At 43.0% G+C, this 23559-nt stretch overlaps 1 protein-coding gene across 6 annotated transcripts in view; it reads right to left on the minus strand.

The window, feature by feature from the left end:
- LOC139534554 (adhesion G protein-coupled receptor L3-like) overlaps window positions 1–23559 on the minus strand; it is a 301582-nt gene that overhangs the window by 65714 nt on the left and 212309 nt on the right. For all 6 annotated transcript variants that reach the window (XM_071333764.1, XM_071333763.1, XM_071333762.1 and 3 more), the window contains exon 11: window positions 9383–9566. In XM_071333764.1, the coding sequence (XP_071189865.1) occupies window positions 9383–9566 (184 nt within the window). The remainder of the gene's footprint in view (window positions 1–9382; window positions 9567–23559) is intronic.

Below are 23559 nucleotides of genomic sequence, written 5' to 3' on the forward strand. Positions count from 1 at the left end.
ATGCTGATGGCAGAGTCAGGATTTGGCATAAGCAGCATGAGTCCATGGTTCCATCCTGCCGGTTGTCAACGGTACAAGCTGGTGGCAGTGGTGTAATGGTGTGTGGAATGTTTTCCTGGCACACGTTAGGGCCTTTGAAACCAATTGAGCAATGTGTGCATGCCCAGAATAATTCTGGCAGTTCTGGAGGCAAAGGAGGGTCTTACTCGGCACACGAAGGGTGTACCTAATAAACTGGCCAAGTATTTCTGCCAACAAGAGCATGAAAACAGGAATAATATATCCTGGGTAAGCTTTTGTATTGCTTGTGAGTACTGCACATAAACATGTAAATGTTTCACGCACAAACAAAGACTACAGGTACATACATTATTCAGCCATTGCCTAGGAGAGAGCAATCGGAGCAGTGGACACGCGAGCACCAGCTGTTCTGGACGACTATATGGTCCCGCTCTTTGTAGCCAAATGTAAGTAAGTCCTTTAAACAGGTTAACATTAACAAGGCCGCAGGGCCAGACGGATTACCAGGACGCGTACTCGGAGCATGCGCTGACCAACTGGCAAGTGTCTTCGATGACATTTTCAACCTCTCCCTGACACAGTCTGTAATACCTACATGTTTCAAGCAGACCACCATAGTCCCTGTGCCCAAGAACGCCAAGGTAACCTGTCTAAATGACTATCGCCCTGTAGAACTCACATCTGTAGCCAAAAAATGCTTAGAAAGGCTGGTCATGGCTCACATCAACACCATCATCTCAGACACTGTGGACACACTCCAATTTGCATACCGCCCGAAAAGATCCGCAGATGATGCAATCTCTATTGCACTCCAGACTGCCCTTTCCTACCTGGATAAACGTCTACTGTATGTGAGAATGCTGTTCATTGACTACAGCTGGGCGTTCAATACCATAGTGCCCTCAAAGCTCATCACTAAGCTAAGGACTCTGCGACTGAACACATCCCTCTGCAACTAGATAATGGTCTTCCAGACATGGCGATATGGGTAGGCACCATATCTGCCAAGGTGACCCTCAACATGGGAGCCCCTCAGGGTTGCATGCTTAGTCCCCTCCTTTTCTCCCTGTTCTCCCTTGACTGTGCATGACTCCAACATCATCATTAAGTTTGCTGATGACACAATGGTGGTAGAACTGATCACCAACAATGATGAGAGGGAGGTCGTCAGAAACTTGGCAGCGTAGTGCCAGGACAACAACCTCTCCCTTAATGTCAGCAAGACAAAGGAGCTGATTGTGGACTACAGGAAAGGGAGGGCTGAGCACATCCAGAGCTTAAAAGTTCCTCAGATCCTTAGTGATGTGGACACCAGCATGGTCCAAACACACCAAGACAGTCGTGAAAAGGGCACGACAATGCCTCCTCCCCTCCAGGAGGCTGGAAAGATTTGGCATGGGACCTCAGATCCTCAAAAAGTTACACAGCTACACCATTGAGAGCATCTTGACTGGCTGCATTGGTATGGCAACTGCTTGGCATCTGACCATAAGGCGCTACAGAGGGTAGTGCATATGGCCCAGTACATCACTGGGGCCGAGCTCTCTTCCACCCAGGACGTCTATACGAGGCGGTGTCAGAGGAAGGCCCTATAAACTGTCAAAGACTCCAGCCACACAAGTCATAGACTGGCAAGCGGTACAGCACGGCAAAGGCCCCTGAAAAGCTACTACCCCCAAGCCATAAGACTGCTGAACAGTTAACCAAATGGCTACCTGGACTACATGCATTGACCCCCTTTTTTTGTTGCACTGGCTCTATGCGCACTCACTGGACTCTACCCACACATACTACAGGGGCGGCAGGTAGACTAGTGGTTATAGCGTTGGACTTAACGGAAAGGTTGCAAGATCGAATCCCCGAGCTGACAAGGTAAAAATCTGTTGTTCTGTCCCTGAACAAGGCAGTTAACCCACTGTTCTTAGGCCGTCATTGAAAATAAGAATTTGTTCTTAACTGACTTGCCTAGTTAAATAAAGGTAAAATAAACACTACAACACACACAGACACTTTCTTCTGAAACTCGTCAGTCTATTCTTGTTCTGAGAAATGAAGGCTATTCCATGCGAGAAATTGCCAAGGAACTGAAGATCTCGTACAATGCTGAGGTCCCATGCCAAATCTGAGGTCCCATGCCAAATCTTTCCAGCCTCCTGAAGGGGAGGAGGCATTGTCATGCCCTTTTCACGACTGTGGGATGCTCTGGGATGCTACTCCCTTCACAGAACAGCGCAAACTGGCTCTAACCAGAATAGAAAGAGGAGTGGGAGGCCCCGGTGCACAACTGAGAAAGAGGATAAGTACATTAGTGTGTCTAGTTTGAGAAACAGATGCCTCACAAGTCCTCAACTGGCAGCTTCATTAAATAGTACCCACAAAACAACAGTCTCAACGTCAACAGTGAAGAGGGGACTCTGGGATGCTGGCCTTCTAGGCAGAGTTGCAAAAAAAGCCATCCCTCAGACTGGCCAATAAAAATAAATGATTAAGATGGGCAAAAGAACACAGACACTGGACAAAGGAAGATTGGAAAAAAGTGATATGGACAGACGAATCTAAGTTCGAGGTGTTCGGAAAACAAAAGAACATTCGTGAGACATTCGTGAGACACTCTGGGGGTGCTTTGGTGGTGGTAAAGTGGGAGACTAGTACAGGGTAAAAGAGATCTTGAAGAAAGAAGGCCATCACTCCATTTTGCACCGCTATGCAATACCCTGTGGACGGCACTTAATTGGAGCCAATTTCCTCCTACAGCAGGACAATGACCCAAAGCACAGCTCTAAACTATGCAAGAACTATTTAGGGAAGAAGCAGTCAGCTGGTAATCTGTCTATAATGGAGTGGCCAGCACTCTCACCGGATCTCAACCCTATTGAGCTGTTGTGGGAGAAGCTTGACCGTATGGTACGTAAGAAGTGCCCATCAAGCCAATCCAACTTTTGGGAGATGCTTCAGGAAGCATGGGGTGAAATCTCTTCAGATTACCTCAACAAATTGACAACTAGAATGCAAAAGGTCTGCAAGGCTGTAATTGCTGCAAATTGAGGATTCTTTGATGAAAGCAAAGTTTGAAGGACACATTATTTCAATAAAAAATCATTATTTCTAACCTTGTCAACATCTTGACTATATTTCCAATTAATTTTGCAACTCCTTTCGTTTATGTTTTCATGGAAAACAAGGACATTACTAAGTGACCCCAAACTTTTGAACGGTAGTGTGTGTCTGTGTGTATGTGTATACAGTTGAAGTCGGAAGTTTACATACACTTAGGTTGGAGTCATTAAAACTCATTTTTCAACCACTCCACAAATTTCTTGTTAACAAACTATAGTTTTGGCAAGTCGGTTAGGACATCTACTTTGTGCATGACATAAGTCATTTTTTCAACAATTGTTTACAGACAGATTATTTCACTTATAAGTCACTGTATCACAATTCCAGTGCGTCAGAATTTTACATACACTCAGTTGACTGTGCCTTCAAAAAGCTTGGAAAATTCCAGAAAATGATGTCATGGCTTTAGAAGCTTCCGATAGGCTAATTGACATAATTTGAGTCAATTGGAGGTGCACATGTGGATGTATTTCAAGGCCTACCTTCAAACTCAGTGCCTCTTTGCTTGACATCATGGGAAAATCAGCCAAGACCTAAGAAAAAAAATTGTAGACCTCCACAAGTCTGGTTCATCCTTGGGAGCAATTTCCAAATGCCTGCCGTCATACCGCTCAGGATGGAGACGCTTTCTGTCTCCTAGAGATGAACGCATTTTGGTGCGAAAAGTGAAAATCAATCCCAGAACAACAGCAAAGGACCTTGTGAAGATGCTGGAGGGAACAGGTACAAAAGTATCTATATCCACAGTAAAACGAGTCCTACATCGACATAATATCCACAGTAAAACGAGTCCTATATCGACATAACCTGAAAGGCCGCTCAGCAAGGAAGAAGCCACTGGTCCAGAACCGCCATAAAAAAAGCCAGACTACGGTTTGCAACTGCACATGGGGACAAAGATTGTACTTTTTGGAGAAATGTCCTCTGGTCTGATGAAACAAAAATAGAACTGTTTGGCCATAATGACCATCATTATGTTTGGAGGAAAAAGGGGAGGCTTGCAAGCCGAAGAGCACCATCCCAACCGTGAAGCACGGGGGTGGCAACATCATGTTGTGCGGGTGGTTAGCTGCAGGATGGACTGGTGCACTTCACAAAATAGATGGCATCATGAGGGAAAATGATGTGGATATTTTGAAGCAACATCTCAAGACATCAGTCAGGAAGTTAAAGCTTCGTCGCAAATGGGTCTTCCAAATGGACAATGACCCCAAGCATACTTCCAAATTTGTTGAAAAATGGCTTAAGTAAAACAAAGTCAAGGTATTGGAGTGGCCATTACAAAGCCCTGACCTCAATCCCATAGAAAATTTGTGGGCAGAACTGAAAAAGCGTGTGCGAGCAAGGAGACCTACAAACCTGATTCAGTTACATCAGCTCTGTCAGGAGGAATGGGCCAAAATTCACCCAACTTATTGTGGGAAGCTTGTGGAAGGCTCCACAAAATGTTTGACCCAAGTTAAACAATTTAAAGGCAATGCTACCAAATACTAACTGAGTGTATGTAAACTTATGACCCTCTGGGAATGTGATGAAAGAAATAAATGCTTTAATAAATCACTCTCTACCATTATTCTGACATTTCACCTTCTTAAAATAAAGTGGTGATCCAAACTGACCTGAGACAGGGAATTTTTACTAGGATTAAATGTCAGGATTTGTAAAAAAACGGAGTTTAAATGTATTTGGCTAAGGTGTATGTAAACTTCTGACATCAACTGTATATATACACACTCATACACACATGCATACACACTCATACACACATGCATATTGATGCCAGATACACCCAGACTGCAACTACTCTTGTTAATTATCTATCCTGATTGCCTAGTCACTTTTACCCCTACCTACATGTACATATTACCTCACGTACCTCTGCACATTGCCTCGGTACCGGTACTCCGTGCATATAGCATCATTATTGTTCATTTATTGTTACTATTTCCTTTTTTTATTTAGCTAATTTAACTATGCATTGTTGAGAAAGGGCTTGTAAGTAAGCATTTTAATGTAAAGTCTACACCTGCTGTATTCGGCGCATGTAACAAATACAATTTGACATGGTTATTTTGTGGTGTCTAAATACTTATGTATGTACATGACGGGGTGGGCACCTGTGACCGCGGGGGACAAACCAACCTCATTGGCTGGCAAACTCAACAGAGCAAACCGTAAGTGAAGGCCTAGTAAACATGTCACTGTGCACGATTAACCAGACTACCTCCATGAAGGATATAAAAACACCAGTAGTTCACCATGAGGGGATTGCTTAGTTTCCTTCCAAACACGGCTGGGATCCCTTAATACCCGGATAAATTGAGTACCATAGACAATAAATTCCCATGTTGTTAATTCCCCAACCTAGGCTGCTTCATTCGACTTGTCAGACCTACATGTTAAGGTTGCCATGGCAGCAGGAGCTTAAAGAAATCCCTTTTATGCTAAGGGCGCTATATAATAACATTATCTTTCCCAAATGCTGGATACACGCTGGTAGTTTCAAGAGCTCGCAAACATGTTTTATTCACTCGCCTCCTTCCCCTCGTCTTTCGCTCTTCCTTACAACTGTGTTCAACAACCGTTTGAAATCTAAACTGTTGATTTGTTAAGTCTACAATTCAACAACAGTTGTTCAAAGCCTCACTGTATCTTTGCGTTTCATCACCCAGGGGCATAGGCCAGAACATTGAGATGTTTTAAGAATTTCATTTCTGTGTACATGGACGTTTTCTGCAAAAACTGACAGCTAAGGGCAATCAGGGGAGAGTGTAAACAAATCCACTATCACCCAACTGCTTTTAATATATATATATCAATTAGAGGTCGACCGATTATGATTTTTCAACGCCGATACCGGTTATTGGAGGACCAAAAAAAGCTGATGCCGATTAATCGGCCTATTTAAAAAAAAAATGCATTTGTAATAATGACAATTGAAACAATACTGAATGAACACTTATTTTAACTTAATATAATATATCAATAAAATCAATTTAGCCTCAAATAAAATGAAACATGTTCGATTTGGTTTAAATAATGCAAAAACAAAGTGTTGGAGAAGAAAGTAAAAGTGCAATATGTGCCATGTAAAAAAGCTAACGTTTAAAGTTCCTTGCTCAGAACATGAGAACATATGAAAGCTGGTGGTTCCTTTTAACAGGAGTCAATATTCCCAGGTAAGAAGTTTTAGGTTGTAGTTATTATAGGAATTATAGGACAATTTCTCTCTATACGATTTGTATTTCATATACCTTTGACGATTGGATGTTGTTATAGGCACTTTAGTATTGCCAGTGTAACAGTATAGCTTCCGTCCCTCTCCTCGCCCCTACCTGGGCTCGAACCAGGAACACATCGCTCCACAAAAGCCGCGGGGGGAATAACCACTCCAAGTCTCAAAACGAGTGATGTTTGAAACGCTATTAGCGCGCACCCCACTAACTAGCTAGCCATTTCACATCGGTTACACCAGCCTAATCTCGGGAGTTGATAGGCTTGAAGTCATAAACAGCTCAATGCTTGAAGCACAACGACGAGCTGCTGGCAAAACGCACGAAAGTGCTGTTTGAATGAATGCTTACGAGCCTGCTGGTGCCTACCATCGCTCAGTCAGACTGCTCTATCAAATCATAGACTTAGTTATAACATAATAACAAACAGAAATACGAGCCTTAGGTCATTCATATGGTCGAATCCGGAAACTATCATCTCGAAAACAAGACGTTTATTCTTTCAGTGAAATACGGAACCGTTCTGTATTTTATCTAATGGGTGGCATCCATAAGTCTAAATATAAGTCTATGCAATAGCTATGTAGACTGAACTAAAATATAAATGCAACATGTAAAGTGTTGGTCCCATGTTTCATGAGCTGAAATAAAAGATCCCAGAAATGTTCCATACGCACAAAAAGCTTACTTCTCTCAAATTTTGTGCGCAAATTTGTTTACATCCCTTAGTGAGTATTTCTCCTCTGCCAAGATAATCCATCCACTTGACAGGTGTGGCATATAAATAAGATGATTAAACAGCATGATTATTACACAGGTGAACCTTGTGCTGGGCGACTTAAAAGTGCAGTTTTGTCACAACACAATGCCACAGATGTCTCAAGATTTGTGGGAGCATGTAATTGGTATCCTGACTGCAGGAATGCCTACCAGAACTGTTGCCAGGAAATGTAATGTTCATTTCTCTACAATAAGCCGCCTCCTAAAGTTATTTTTGAGAATTTGGCAGTACGTCCAACTGGCCTCACAGCCGCAGACCACGTGTAACCAAGCCAGCCCAAGACCTCCACATCCGGCTTCTTTACCTACGGGATCCTCTGAGACCAGCCACCTGGACAGCTGATGAAACTGAGGAGTTTCTTTGGAATAAAGCCCTTTTGTGGGGAAAATCTCATTCTGATTGGCTGGGCCTGGCTCCCAAGTGAGTGGGCCTATGCCCTCCCAGGCCCAATCATTACTGTGCCCCTGCCTGGTCATGTGAAATCTATAGATTAGGGCCTAATTCATTTATTTCAATTGACTGATTTCCTTATATGAACAGTAACGCAGTACAATTGTTGAAATTGCTACATGTTGCTTTTATATTTTTGTTCAGTATAAAAGTTATACAATACTACATCAAAAACCATTTTGCCTCCATGGAACAATCATTGGATAACTTGTTTTACAATATATCCCAATATCTAAATGATCACATTCAGGTTCTGAAAAAACTTGAATACACTAGCTTAGATTTGGCCTAAACTCAAACACCACACACACACCCCGGCCACGAGCTGTTCTCTCCCTTACTGTCGGGCAGACGGTATCAGAGCATGAGGTCTGATACCAACAGGCTCAGAGACAGATTCTATCTACAAGCCATCAGACTGCTGAACACTGGAACTGGACTGACCACCTGCTCTGATTCTCCACACCTTAGCACTGATGCACTCACTCATGCACTCACGCATGCACCCAACCACACAGACATACACACACACACATAAACATTCATGCTACACACACACATCACAACTGCTGCTACCAGACTCTTATTATATATACTGCTCAGTTTAAAACTGCCCCTCATCCCCAATACATGTATAAATACTGGACTATAAATTGTGCCTTCCTGTATTATACTTATGCTAAAATGTTTATTCTATTCTACTGAGCCATTTACTTTATGTTGGTATTCATAATATTTATTATCCTTTATTATTAAGTTTCGTTTGATGGTGTCCATGCGACTAACGTGAAACTTGAATCTAAACTCAAACAATGACTAAGACTCTGGATGCGTCTCAAATGGAACCCTATTCCTTATGTAGGGCCCGATAGGGCTCGGGTCAAAAGTAGTGCACTATATCGGGAATAAGATGCCATTTGGGACGCAGAGGCTGCATGACTGTACAGGAACTTAGTTTGTCCAAATTGATTTCCTTAGACGACCAAAACAAATCACATTAGGATGGCTTAATGCTCATATTACTGGCAAACGTGGTAATCTGTTTAATCCGACGTGATTGGACAACAGCCACTGCTCTTTCAGACTAGACACTTTTCCTGCTCGTTTCGCTAGGTAAAATGTTCTACTCTTTGTGTGTACAGTATATCGTAACACAATAATATAACATATCCCATTCAGCAGACACTTTTAACGGAAGCGACTTAGAGTGGTGCGTGCATACATTTTCATATTGGTGGCCCCAGCGGGAATCAAACCCACAATCCTGGCAGTGCAAGGGGTCATGCTCTACCAACTGAGCCACACAGGACCAAGCTTGTATATTCCAGAAGTACAAATATACAGTACATCAAGAGATGACAGTGTTTGATCACACTGTCCTATGACGACTACGAAAAGGTTTGTAAAACATTCAGTCAATCGTGTCTCTTACACATTCCAGAAATCATGTTCTGGCAGGTTGACAGCTCCTCTTGTGTTCACAAAACAGTGTCTGAAGAGTTCTTTTTGCCACATCAATAAGTTATAACACTGTGTGTGTGTGTGTGTGTGTGTGTGTGTGTGTGTGTGTGTGTGTGTGTGTGTGTGTGTGTGTGTGTGTGTGTGTGTGTGTGTGTGTGTGTGTGTGTGTGTGTGTGTGTGTGTGTGTGTGTGTGTGTGTGTGTGTACGACCGCCTGCCTTCATGCATGTGTGTGTGTGATAAGATCTAATTTAATGTTCGTGCTGTGTGAGTGGGCATTATGCCTCTGTGTGTGTACATGGGTCTCGGTCTGTACTCACGAATGTTGTCGGTGTTCTCCTGCACGATGTCCGTCTTGAGCAGGTTGTCGGCCAGGACGAAGGCTCCTTGCTCCACCGTGTCCAGTAGCATGGTGGCTGCTCTCAACTGCTCCCCGGTGCTCAGGTCCCTCCACGCCGACTGGGCCTGGGGCTGAAGCAGGTTGTTCACAGTCTCCACCATAGCCTGCACCAGACAACAAGGAGAGTTAGCGACATGATGATAGTGGAGGGAGATAACCAACCAGAGCATCAGTAGGGAGCTAGCAAAGGGAAGATAACAATGGCTTCAGTGTGGGTTATGGAAGGACTTTAGACTGTAGAATCACCAATTGACTTGAATAATGTGTCATTTAAAAAGGTTCGTTAACAAAGTTATGCCAGGACTTTCCAGAGGGAGAAATATCAAGTAAGGGTAGGCAAATGTCTTGCCATCGGCTAGACACAATTTCTCCTCTTGTCCGCAGATTGCTCTCTTTTCTTTCTCCCTGGTTTATTGGTTTCGGATTGTTCATTTGTGGGATTAGGGGAAACATAATTGAGGTTAAACTATTTTAACATAGTGTTCCTCAACGAGTGGTCGTCCTGAGTAGCCGACAACAAAAAATGTGTTCCACCATTGGCTTTTGAACTTAATAATATTATATTATGATTAATTAATGGTATTCTGCTTCAGTGTGTTAATGTAGCATGGAGGATTTTTGGGGGTGAATACATTCATGGAAATGCATCAGCCTGGCCTACACCTGTTCTGTGATGTATATATTGGTACAATTTACCACTGACTGTCTCCACACATTCACCACGGCTCAATGTTGCTATGAATTATGCCAGATGTTTTTCTTGAAGGGCTCTGCTAATATCTAACGTCGCCAACGTTCCTGCATACATCTGTGACTACCTTACCTGATGTTTCTCCCTCTGAAAAGTCCTGGCATAACATTATTAACTACCCCTTTTAAATGACCCATTATTCATGTCAAACAGTCAATAGTAAATCGTACCAAGAGAAACAATGACATTATATACATTGCATTCGGTAAGTATTCAGACCCCTTTACTTGTTCCACATTTTGGTACATCACAGCCTTATTCTAAAATTGATTAAATTGTTTTTTCCCCCTCAATCTACAGACAATACCCCATAATGACAAAGCAAAAACATAAATATCACATTTACATAAGTATTCAGACCCTTTACTCAGTACTTTGTTGAAGCACCTTTGGCAGCCTCGAGTTTTCTTGGGTATGACGCTTGAACCTATTTGGGGAGGTTCTCCCATTATTTTCTGCAGATCGTCTCAAGCTCCGTCAGGTTGGATGGGGAGAGACGCTGCACAGCTATTTTCAGGTCTCTCCAGAAATGTTCGATAGGTTTAAAGTCCGGGCTCTGGCTGGGCCACTCAAGGACATCAAATCAAATTGTATTGGTCACATACAACATGGTTAGCAGATGTTATTGCGAGTGAAGCGAAATGACATTGAGACTTGACCGAAGCCACTCCTGCGTTGTCTTGGCTGTGTGCTTAGGGTCGTTGTCCTGGTTATCATCAAGGATCTCTCTGTACTTTGCTACGTTCATCTTTCCCTCGATCCTGACTAGTCTCCCAGCCCCTGCCGCAGAGAAAAACATCCCCACAGCATGATACTGCCACCACACTTCACCGTAGGGATTGTTGCAGGTTTCCTCCAGACGTGACACTTGGTATTCAGGCCAAAGAGTTCAATCTTGGCTTCAACAGACCAGAGAATCTTGTTTCTCGTGGCCAGAGTCCTTTAGGTGCCTTTTGGCAAACTCCAAGTAACTCCAAGTAGGCTGTCATATGCCTTTTACTGAGGTGTGGCTTCCGCCTGGCCTCTCTACCATAAAGGCCTGATTTGTGGACTGCAGCAGAGATGGTTGTCCTTCTGGAAGGTTCTCCCATCTCCACAGAGGAACTCTGGAGCTCTGTCAGAGTGACCATTTGGTTCTTGGTCACCTCCCTGACCAAGGCCCTTCCCCCGATTGCTCAGTTTGGCCGGGCGGCCAGCTCTAGGAAGAGTCTTGGTGGTTCCAAACTTCTTCCATTTAAGAATGATGGAGGTCACTGTGTTCTTGGGGACATTCAATGCTGTAGACATTTTTTGGTACCCTTCTCCAGATCTGTGTCTCGACACAATCCTGTCTCGGAGCTCTACGGACAATCCCTTTAGCTCTGACATGCACTGTCAACTGTGGGAACTTATATAGACAGGTGTGTGCCTTTCCAAATCATGTACAATCAATTGAATTTACCACAGGTGGACACCAATCAAGTAGTAGAACTCAAGGATGATCAATGGAAGCAGGATGCACCTGAGCTCAATTTCGAGTCTCATTGCAAAGGGTCTGAATACTTATGTAAATAAGGGTATTTCTGTTTTATTTTTAATAAATTAGCAAAAATTAAAATAAAAAATAAACTTTTCGCTTTGTTATTATGGGGTATTGTGTGTCAATTGATAAGGAAAAAAATGTAATATATTTTAGAACAAGACTAAAATGTAACAAAATGTGGAAAAAGACAAGGGGTCTGAATACTTTCCGAATGCACTGTACATCACAGAACAGGTGTAGGCCAAGCTGATGCATGTAGGCCAGGCTGATGCATGTAGGCCAGGCTGATGCATGTAGGCCAGGCTGATGCACCCCCAAAAATCTCCATGCTACATTAACGCATGCATGTAAACACACTGAAACAGAATACCATTAATTAATCATAATATAATATTATTTAGTACAGAAGCCAATGGTGGTACACAATTTTTGTTGTCGGCTACTCAGGACGACCACTCGTTGAGGAACACTGTCTATTAATATTGTTTAACCTCAATTATATTTTCCCTAATCCCACAATAATTGAACACAATAACCTTAAACCAATTAACCAGGGAAACAGAAAAGGGGAGCAATCTCCAGACAAGAGGAGAAATTGTGAGCAACTGATGGCAAGACATTTGAATAGAAAACTAATTGTTCAAGCTAAACTACTCCATCCCTCTGATGCAACAGAAGAAAATGCATTATCAAAACTGAAAATTCCGTCCATGAATAGGTGTTCGCACAGAATTCACAGGTGCTTTTTCGTTTTAAAATCTAATAATCAAACATTGATGAGTACTATTGAACAAAGGGTTTCACAGAACAGACTGAGAAAAATAATTCATAATTTGAAAGAAATCATCACAGCCTCTCTGATATCCCACAGCTTCAAAGGCCAATTTACACCTCTGCGTTTGCAAAGACGGACACCGGGCTGATCGTAAATGCTCATTGGCGAGAATCTAAGGGAGAAACATCAAGCTTTTTAAGAGGGGGGAAGAAAGCTCCTCCAACATTGCATACGGCAATACCTTGGTGTTATCCCAGTGGCTACAGTAGGTTCCGTTTTGATCAATGGACTATGAAAGAGAATAGGAGTTTCAGAGTTGATTCCAGAACAGCGGGATCCAGGCAATGCAATGACAAAGCAGCCCATTGGAGCTGCCCTGCAGAATCAAACTGATTGAGATATTTAAAAAAGCCTGATACTACAAACATTATAAATTACATAACCTATACACACAAGAGTTATCAGCTTCCAATTAATTATGTAGATCCTTAAGACGAGTGTCTTTGTTGTGGACACAGTGGCAGCTAATCTAGACTATATCTGGTACAGAATAGACAAGAGCATGAGGAAGAGAGGTGGTTGTATTCAACTCACTAGTGCGCTGAGATGAAGGGAAAATCAAATAGCACCAGCTGGCTATTCCACACTCCCCGGCGCACAAACACTGTCTTTAAGCCAGGCAAGCGCCCAACTTTGATGCAATTATTCATTACCTTCAGCCAAACTCAAATCGTACCTTTTGACATTAACAGAGACGCCGAGGTTGATTGGCTCTCAATTAAGGAGCTGTTTCTCTGCAGCACTGGAATATTTTCCCCTTCGCCAGTTTAAATATGATGAAGTCTGAAACTGCAATCTACTAAGCAATCTGTCCTTCCAGAGTGTACATGCTGGAGCCATCAAAAATGTGATAAACTCAATTTTGAGTAAAGTGCAGTCTTTGGGTATGGTACCTAATAGGGTAGCATTTGCAAATCAATGCGACACAAAGCCGTATTTTGGATAGGGGTACTCAGAAATGATAGGGCATTGATTAGTGTGCGGATTCAAGTATAAAGCCCCTCATTTTGAATCAGAAAGTCAAATTATGATGGGTTTAGCTGCTTAATATGGGGTTATGATGCTTATCTGTGGACCTAACAGAGGACAAATCAATTATGAATATAAATCTGGATGTATTTTGGCTTCAAAATGCCGGTTTTGAGGATATGGATAATCTCTGTTACATGTGCTTTGACCTAGCTACAAAAGATGGAAATAAAACAGAGCCATTACCGGACGCATTATTGAGTGACATGCCATCTGCGTCAATCATCTTCATGGACTTACAGCAAATGTATAAAGGGCGTAATGAAGGATATAAAATGTGGATACAGGAAAGAGCTATATTGTTCGATGGTTTGTTTGATGCCAATTGCCAGCATAATCAAGCAAATGGGAAAACAATATGAGAAAGAGGAAGCTGTATCAACCCATCTCTTCTGCCATGTATAAATGTATTATGCAATGTGTTTCTATGGGGTAACAGCAGAAAGGCCAAATTCAATTCATCATATATAGACAAAAATTCCCTCTCTTAGGTCTGTTAGGATCACCACTTTATTTTAAGAATGTGAAATGTCAGAATAATAGTAGAGAGAATGATTTATTTCAGCTTTTATTTCTTTATCACATTCCCAGTGGGTCAGAAGTTCACATACACTCAATTAGTATTTGGTAGCATTGCCGTTAAATTGTTTAACTTGGGTCAAACGCGTCGGGTAGCCTTCCACAAGCTTCCCACAATAAGTTGGGTGAATTTTGGCCCATTTCTCCTGACAGACATGGTGTAACTGAGTCAGGTTTGTAGGCCTCCTTGCACGCACATGCTTTTTCAGTTCTGCCCACAAATTTGCTATAGGATTGAGGTCAGGGCTTTGTGATGGCCACTCCACTACCTTGACTTTGTTGTCCTTAAGCCATTTTGCCACAACTTTGGAAGTATGCTTGGGGTCATTGTCCATTTGGAAGACCCATTTCTGACGGTTGTCTTGAGATGTTGCTTCAATTTATCTACATCATTTTCCCTCCTCATGACGCCATCTATTTTGTGAAGTTCACCAGTCCCTCCTGCAGAAAGCACCCCCACAACATGATGCTGCCACCCCCGTGCTTCACGGTTGGGATGGTGGTCTTCGTCTTGCAAGCATCCCCCTTTTTCCTCCAAACATAACGATGGTCATTATGGCCAAACAATTCTATTTCTGTTTCATCAGACCAGAGGACATTTCTCCAAGTACGATGTTTGTCTCCATGTGCAGTTGCAAACCGTAGTCTGGCTTTTTTATGGCGGTTCTGGAGCAGTGGCTTCTTCCTTGCTGAGCGGCCTTTCAGGCTATGTCGATATAGGATTCGTTTTACTGTGGATATAGATACTTTTGTACCTGTTTCCTCCAGCATCTTCACAAGGTCCTTTGCTGCTGTTCTGGGATTGATTTGCATTTTTCGCACCAAAGTACGTTCATTTCTAGGTGACAGAACGCGTCTCGTTCCTGAGCGGTATGACGGCTGTGTGGTCCCATGGTGTTTATACTTGCGTACTATTGTTTGTACAGATGAATGGGGTACCTTCAGGCGTTTGGAAATTGCTTGTGGAGGTGTACAATTTTTTTTCTGAGGTCTTGACTGATTTATTTTGATTTCCCCATGATGTCAAGCAAAGAGGCACTGAGTTTGAAGGTTGGCCTTGAAATACATCCACAGGTAAGGCCATAAGCAAACAAGAAAATGCTCATCCAGAGGCGGCGCTCCTAGTGGCCAGGGACTTTAATGCAGGGAAACGTTAATCTCTTTTAAGTCACGGGTGTCGTCGTCGGATGAGGAATAATCTGACCAAAGCGCAGCGTCGTAAGTGTTCATGCTTTTTATTTAAACTGAACACTATAACAAAAATAACAAAGAGAATGAATGAAACCGAAACAGTCCTGTCAGGTGCAGAAACACAAAACAGAAAATAACTACCCACAAAGCATCGGTGGGGAAAAGCTACCTAAGTATGGTTCCCAATCAGAGACAACGATAGTCAGCTGTCCCTGATTGAGAACCATACCCGGCCAAAACAAAGAAATACAAAACATAGAACATAGAATGCCCAACCAAATCACACCCTGACCAAACCAAAATAGAGACATAATCAGGTCAGGTCGTGACATTTTACCTAATTTTTACCAGCATGTTAAATGTGCAACCAGAGAGAACATCATTTTTTTAAATAAAACTGTAGACCTCCTTTACTCCACACACAGAGATGTGTACAAAGCTCTCGCTCACCCTCCATTTGGCAAATCTGACCATAACTCTATCCTCCTGGTTCCTTCTTACAATCAAAAACTAAATCAGGAGGTACCAGTGACTCGCTCAATAAGGAAGTGGTCAGAGGAAGCAGATGCTAAGCTAAAGGACTGTTTTGCTAGCACAGACTGGAATATGTTCCGGGATTCCTCCGATGGCATTGAGGAGTACACCACATCAGTCACAGGCTTCATCATTAAGTACATTGATGACGTCATCCCCAGAGTGACCGTACGTACATACTCCAATCAGAAGCCATGGATTACAGGCAACATCCCCACTGAGCTAAAGGATAGAGCTGCCACTTTCAAGGAGCGGGACTCTAACCAGGACGCTTATAAAAAATCCTGTTATGCCCTCCGACGAACCATCAAACAGGAAAAGCGTCAATACATAGTACAAAACCATCTGAGGCTTGTCTGATGTGGCAGGGCTTGCAAACTATTACAGACAAGAAAGGGAAGCACAGCTGTGAGCTGCCCAGTGACACGAGCCCACCAGACGAGCTATATAACTTTATGCTCACTTCGAGTCAAACAACACTGAAGCAGGCCTTGTGAATGTTGACCTTCCAATTTGCATACCACCCCAACAGATCCACAGATGATGCAATCTCTATTGCACTCCACACTGCCTTTTCCCACCTAGACAAAAGGAACACCTATGTGAGGATGCTATCAGCGTTCAACACCATAGTGCCATCAAAGCTCATCGCTAATCAAACAAACCTGGGACTAAACACCTCCCTTTGCAACTGGATCCTGGACTTACTGACGGGCCGCTCCCAGGTGGTAAGGGTAGGTAACAACACACCTGCCAAGCTGATCCACACCTGCCAAGGGCCCCTCAGGGGTGCGTGCTCAGTGCCCTCCTGTACTCCCTGTTCACCCATGACTGCATGGCCAAGCATGACTCCAACACCATCATTAAGTTTGCCGACGACAACAGTGGTAGGCCTGATCACCGACAACAGTGGTAGGCCTGATCACCGACAACGACGAGACTGTCAAGACTTACTCTACTATGTAGAAAATAGTCAAAATAAAGAAAAACCCTAGAATGAGTAGGTGTGTCCAAACTTTTGACTGGTACTGTATACCTGCAGGGATTCTAAACATTCAAAATCAAATGGCTAAATGACCCATGGGATGACCATCTTTAAAAAATTCCATACGTTAGCTTAGTAGAACCAACAGCCCAACATTTACTTCTTGAAAGGTCTCTAACTACTTTCTGAAGACTGTGGCAAGCAAGTTTAAGGATTCTGGGCAAGAAATATATAAGTCGGAGTAATTAAGCTTAGCACTGAGTCTACAAGTCTAGCAGGCAACCTTCACAGACAAATGAGATCTATGGTTTACCCCTGGGGACAACAAACTCTTTTCACAAGAGCCTCTTATTTCCAAAGGGGGAGAGAGAGAGAGGGAGCGAGAGAGGGATAGAGAGAGCCGAGAGGGATGTACTCAAGCAGCACAACACACTCAGTGTAGCGGAGTAGAGGAGTGTGGATGCCTTACTGCAGACAGACTGCTTCTCCATCTGTCAGAAGCAGTGGTTCGGCTCAGAGAGCTCCAAACTTTCAACCACTGTTATGTTTCTGTATTTCCCCCCCACTCAGTTTCCTCTGCTCTCTTGAAAGATCCAAGGCACCCAGGGAAACCAGCACTTCCTGGTTCTTGGCTGGTCTGGAAATGTTAATCATCAACTAGATAGCCTACACCCCCGAATGCTATGGTTGTAACAAGCTGATGACTGGGCAAGAAAAATACCCTGTTCTAATATTTGTGAATTACATCCTTCTGTACTCTCTCCCTTCTTTGAGTACTTACTGATTTGATTTTTACTAGGTTAAAGCACAGGTTCCAATACTTCGCTTTAACCAATCCAGATCGATATCAGATCAGTGATCATTCCAAATAAGGGGTAAAGAAAGGATGCAATCTAGAATAATTCGAACAGGGCCAACTTATCTTGCTGCAGTCATTTCAAATCAAATCAAGCTTTATTTATACAGCACATTTCAGACATGGAATGCAACACAATGTGATTCACAGGGGGAAAAAAACAAATAAAAACTATGAAAATAACAACTGAAACATTTACCACACAACAAGAGGATAAAAAACCAAAAGAATAACAATAAAATCTGAACGACTAAAAAGCACCCCAAGGAAAAGCAAAGCTAAAAAGGTGTGTTTTACGATCTCTTTTAAAAATGTCCACAGTTTCGGTTCCCCTCAGGTTCTCTGGCAGGCTATTCGAGAGGCTGGGGGCACAGTAACTAATGGCTGCCTCTCCATGCCTCTTGGTCCTAGGCTTTAGGATAGTTAAAAGGCCAGTGGCAGAGGACCTGAGGGACCTACTCGGTACATAACTTAAAAGCATGTCTGACATGTATTGAGGTGCACAATCATGGATTGATTTAAAAACCAATAGAATAATCTTAAAATGTATTCTAAAACTCACAGGCAACCAGTGCAGAGACCTTACGACCGGTGTAAAGTGTGCTCTCTGTCTGATCTTGGTCAGTACCCATGCTGCAGCATTCTGTATGTTTTGCAGTTGACCAATGGCTTTCTTGGGTAGATCAGACAGGAGAGCATTACAGTAGTCAAGCATGCTTGTAATAAAAGCATGGATGAGTCTCTCTGTATCAGCCTGAGAGCACCTTGGCACCGTTCATCAGGTGGTAAAAAGCTATTTTGGTCACAATCCTAATGTGTGATTCGAAATTTAGTTTAGAATCTAAAATAACACCTAGGCTTTTTACCTGCTGTTTTATCCTTATTGCCTTTAAATTAAAATGTGCGTCCATATTCTCCATCTGTGCTTTGGCTCCAACAATAATTACCTCTCTTTTCTTGATTTAGCTGGAGGAAGTTGTGAGCCATCCAAGTATTTAAATCACTAATAAAGTCTAATAATTTATCCGTGGCTCTAAAATCCTCTGGTGACACAGAAATGTTAAGTTGTGTATTGTCTGCGTCGCAGTGAAAATGAATGCTGTGCTTTCTGATAACGCTGCCAAGGGGTAACATACAGTATATAAACTAAACAGTACCAGGCCCAAAAACGGAACGTTCTGGAACACCACATGAGATATGAATTTTCTCTGAGTTATGTTCACAAAGGATGACAAAAAACTAGAGCGGTTAAATAGGTCCTAAACCAATTTGAACTGGACCGTAGAGGCCAACCCACATCTCCAGTCTGTCCAGAAGGACGTCATGGTCAACCGTGTTGAACGCAGCACTTAAATCCAAGAGTACAAGGACAGAGAGCTGTTTGGCATCTGTGCTGGCTCTAAGATCATTTACCACTTTAACTAAGGCTGGGCACGAAAACCAGATTGTATTTTAGAAAAATTCCAGTTGGCACATATTTGTTTTTTTAGCTGTTTGAACACCAGTTTCTCCAGAATTTTGCTGAAGAATGGCAGGTTGGAGATTGGCCGAAAATGTTGAAGAAATTTTGTAAAATGTTGAAGTTGAAGAATCTAGATGACTTTTCTTCAGAAGGGGTTTTACCATAGCAGTTTTTAGTGCAGTGGGGAAAGTGTCTGTGAACAGAGAGTGATTAACAATAGCTTGCACTTCAAAAAAGGTTTTGAAGAAGATGGTGGGCATAGGATCGCGAAGGCGGGTTGTGAAGGCTTAAGTTGTGATATCACTTATCTGAGCATGTGCGTCAACCAGGGAAAATATATCCATAATGCCTTTGTGTGGTTGGCTAGGGCAGTGGTTCCCAACCATTCTCAGTTACTGTACCGCCAAGTACATTTTGCTCTGCCCAGATTACCCTTGAAGTACCCCTTCATATGCATTTTACCAGTAAGCCTATGGTCTCATGAGTCTTCTGAAGTACCCCCTGTGGATAGGCCAAGTACCCCCATCCTAGCACCCCTGGTTGGGAAACACTGGGCTAGCGTACATACAGTATCAAACCTCTCATCAGGTCTTGCTTGACTGATACCCAGCCTAATGTTTGTTATCTTATCTCTGAAATACACCATAAACTCATCACTTTTAGATGTGGGGGAAAGTTCACATAGGTTTGCGGGGGTAGGATTTATCACACCATCAATGGTCGAGAAGAGCACTCTCAAATTATTCAGATTATTAGTGATCAAGTTAGGAAAATGAGCCCGTCTGGCATTTCTAATTGCCTTGTTATATATGCCAAGTTGCTTTCTCGGAAAATCATAATGGACCTGCAATTTCTCTTTCATTTATTAGTTTCCTCACTCATCCAAAGGGCTCTCGGGTTTGGATGTGGCCTTTTTCAACTTTATTGGAGCTGTGGCATCAACGGTTTCCCTTAATTTGCTATTTAAGTTATCAACTAAATCATCACAAGAGAAAGGCAGAATAAGTGATGGAATATTGTTCATAGACTCAATAAAATCTGGAGCAACTTCAGAGTTAATATAGTGTTTCTTAATGCGTTCAGTATTACCCTGTGCTATGGGCAACAAGGCAGTAAAAAATACATAGTGGTGATCAGATAAAGCAACATCAACAATAGAGGATATGTCTATAGAAAGGCCCTTGGTAATAACCAGGTCCAGAGTATGGCTGCAGGTAAGGGTGGGCCCAATAACATGTTGTATAAAGTCCATAGAACTCAAAAGATTAAAATCACCTGGAGCACTACCAGACCCTGTCCGTCAGTCTCGAAAACAGTTTGCGATGTTGCTGGAAATAATCCTGGAACCCCTGCGGTTGGGGTGAATCCAGTCTCTTTAAAATAAATTGTCGGTTGCTCCCACAGCAAATCAAAGTTGTCACAAAAAGAGACATTCCTGTTGTTGCAAAGTTTCTATCGGTACTCATTTAGGGCAAAAAGTCAGCTGAAATGTTGCGAACCCCTTCTGTAGCATGGGAGATCATTCATTATTCTTCCCTGTGCTAGTGAGGGTCTTTCAAAAAATGATTGTAGTTCTCCCACAGATCGCCTAAAACGAAGGTTGTTATAACCTACGTGAGTGATGATGGTGTCAATATTGTGGTCACCACAGGCTCCTGGGTGACAGTGGACCTTGGTCAGTCCACAGACCGTAGGCAGGCCAAAATCTCTCACCATCGAGCTGCCCACAATGATAGTGAAGGAATCCTATGGGGAAAGGACCCGGTGAACTGTGGTGGCCGTGGGGGAGGGTGCCACTGGGTGGCCGCCAGCTGTTGGTATACACCAAGGATCCGTCTCCCGGGGATGCTAGGTCCATCTCATGCGGGGCAAAGCTGTTTGATAGCTGGATCTGATTTTCTTGGATAGATGGGTGGCCAGATTGCCTCATGATCTCCTACGCCTTGCGAGTGCCCAGTCTCTCACAGGTCGCGGAGTTGAGCTGAACATCTGTCCGTTGGATTGGGACAGATCAGACCGCCTGAGTCATCGACAGATTTGCTATACGAGGCATTAAAAACAGATTTGGTTTGCCTGGGTTACAGCAAGGTCGCAGCCGAGCTAACAGCCGGAGGACCTCTTCCCTTAAATGCTTGATGGTGGTGCATTTAGGGCAGACAAATCCTTGTCCATCTTGCAGTTACACCTTATCTCCATCTTGTGATTGTGTGAAAATAATCCCACACCTGAAGCATTTGTGCCCAGCTGTGGATAGAAACACTGGTGTGCTAGCACTGCTAGCGTTAGCTTGCTCCATTTTCATGATGGCTAGCAGCTAACTGCTACTTAACAGGAATCTGGGACAAACTTACGGTCCCAGCCGGGAAAGGCTGACCGCATCGCGGAATCCGTAGCAATACAAACTTTAGCTATGATTAGAAACAATTTAATGAAAACAATTTCATAAAAACAACAAACCGAGTGTAGACGGTACACGGTTCTGTTGCACGCTCTGATTGCTCTACACCAATGAGGGGGATGGAAGGGGTGGGATGTTAGACTGGGGCCTGGAACTGGTCCAAGTCAGCCTGTGTGGTGTGTGCGTGTGTGTGTGTGTGTGTGTGTGCGTGCTGATTGATGAAACGAACTCCAGGTCGGGGAAATTGATTCTGGCTGAGCCTGAACTCCCGTCAACGGCTTAGCGGAACGGAAGAGGGATGGAGCGCGAGTCCGACTCCCACTTCCTCACTTTCCACTTCCCTTTTCCACTCATCCCCTATCTTTTTCTGTAACATGTTCGGTTGGAAAATATAATCTGCTCCTTCACTCCAATTCTGCCTCACACTGCTGGTGTCTATGAGTCTTTTACCATTTTCCTTTCTATTCCCTCTCTTTTGCTCTCGCTCTCTACAATATACTCTGCAATACAATGTGGTAATGCCACAATATCAGTGGAGTATTCTCAGTGTGCTTGACCCTTCAACCCTGCTCACTCAATGGTCCTCAATATGCGACTGCCAGCATGCATGACCAATCTCAGCAAGACACTTCAACGCTTCCTGGTTATCAATAAAATGGACTGTGACATTAAAAGCTCCATGTATTTCCACAGTTGCGTTACATGATCCAATTGTCAATTGGTGACCAATTCAATCTATGGCTGCGCACTACCAATAAACGCAATTACTACTAATATATCCGCTATCGATAGTTCCGTGGAGGAATGTGTGGGGCATTCAAACACAGTAAGCGCATACAACACAAAAACAAGCAGATGCACTCAAGAAAGCTAATCCAAAGTTGTGTCAATATGAACACTGCTCATTATTTAACAAGGGAGAGTAGAACAAACAGCACCTCGTCGCAAAGTCAACTATGACCCCAAATCAAGTCTATCCGCCATGCAAATTCCTAGAAATGAACTCAATAGGAAGACACTTCATGAGAAGTTCTATGGTGTCTGTTAGTAAATTACCAAGAAAATGTATGGTTCTGAGGCGGAGGTACTTTTTCATTGAATGACCTTATTTTACTGCTGTCGAACTCTGACCGTGAACAGACACGGTCCATAAAACATAGCGAGGGTGGAGTCTGTAGACAGTAAACCGCAGGGCAGAATGGTTGTCGGGGGTAGCTAGACGGGGAAGTCTTTATGACTATGTGGTCATTTTAACAAACCTCATCTTTTAACAAATTGGCCGTCCGATAAAATGTTATAATCGCATTAGGCTCTTGGACAAGGCGCCCCCTTCCATTCCGGCCTTTCTGAGGTCGCCTTCTACTGTGACACAATCACTAGTTACCCCCATATACGAGGAAGAAGGGGAGCGGGAGTTGCGGTGAACAATGGATTAGTACCCGATATCCTCTCTATATCCCGGAATTTATTGGTTTACGACCTTCACCCGCGCCAGGAGATACAATTCCCATTTTTAATACTCGACTCGGAGTTACTGGAGCTAGGAAAGTCATACCATGTGATAAATCCCTTAACTCCACATACACTTGGCTGAAAATCGTATCCCTTTGGAAATATTGTGTGTCACAGCCATTTTAAATAAGGGCGTTTGACCTTCGTTTGACGCAAAGGGGATGTAATCACTGTAATTGGCCAACCATGGTGTCAAAGCACCTAAACAAGATAGTAGTTAATACACCAAAGAGGATAGAAAGCTGGGTGCCATTTTGATTATGTTTGTTCAAAATCAAAGACCAGAGGTCTTTTATGTATCTGATAGGGACATAATCCTTTAGGGTGAATATAGAGAGGCTGGTTTGTACTGAATGTTTGTAGTAAATGAAGGTTAGATATTATTTTCAAAAAGGGAGCAAAGAAAAGCTACTGACAATTCCCATGATGCTCTAGGCTACAGT

This window comes from Salvelinus alpinus, chromosome 11 (genome assembly GCF_045679555.1).
Source record: "Salvelinus alpinus chromosome 11, SLU_Salpinus.1, whole genome shotgun sequence".
In the NCBI taxonomy this organism is placed as follows: domain Eukaryota; kingdom Metazoa; phylum Chordata; class Actinopteri; order Salmoniformes; family Salmonidae; genus Salvelinus; species Salvelinus alpinus.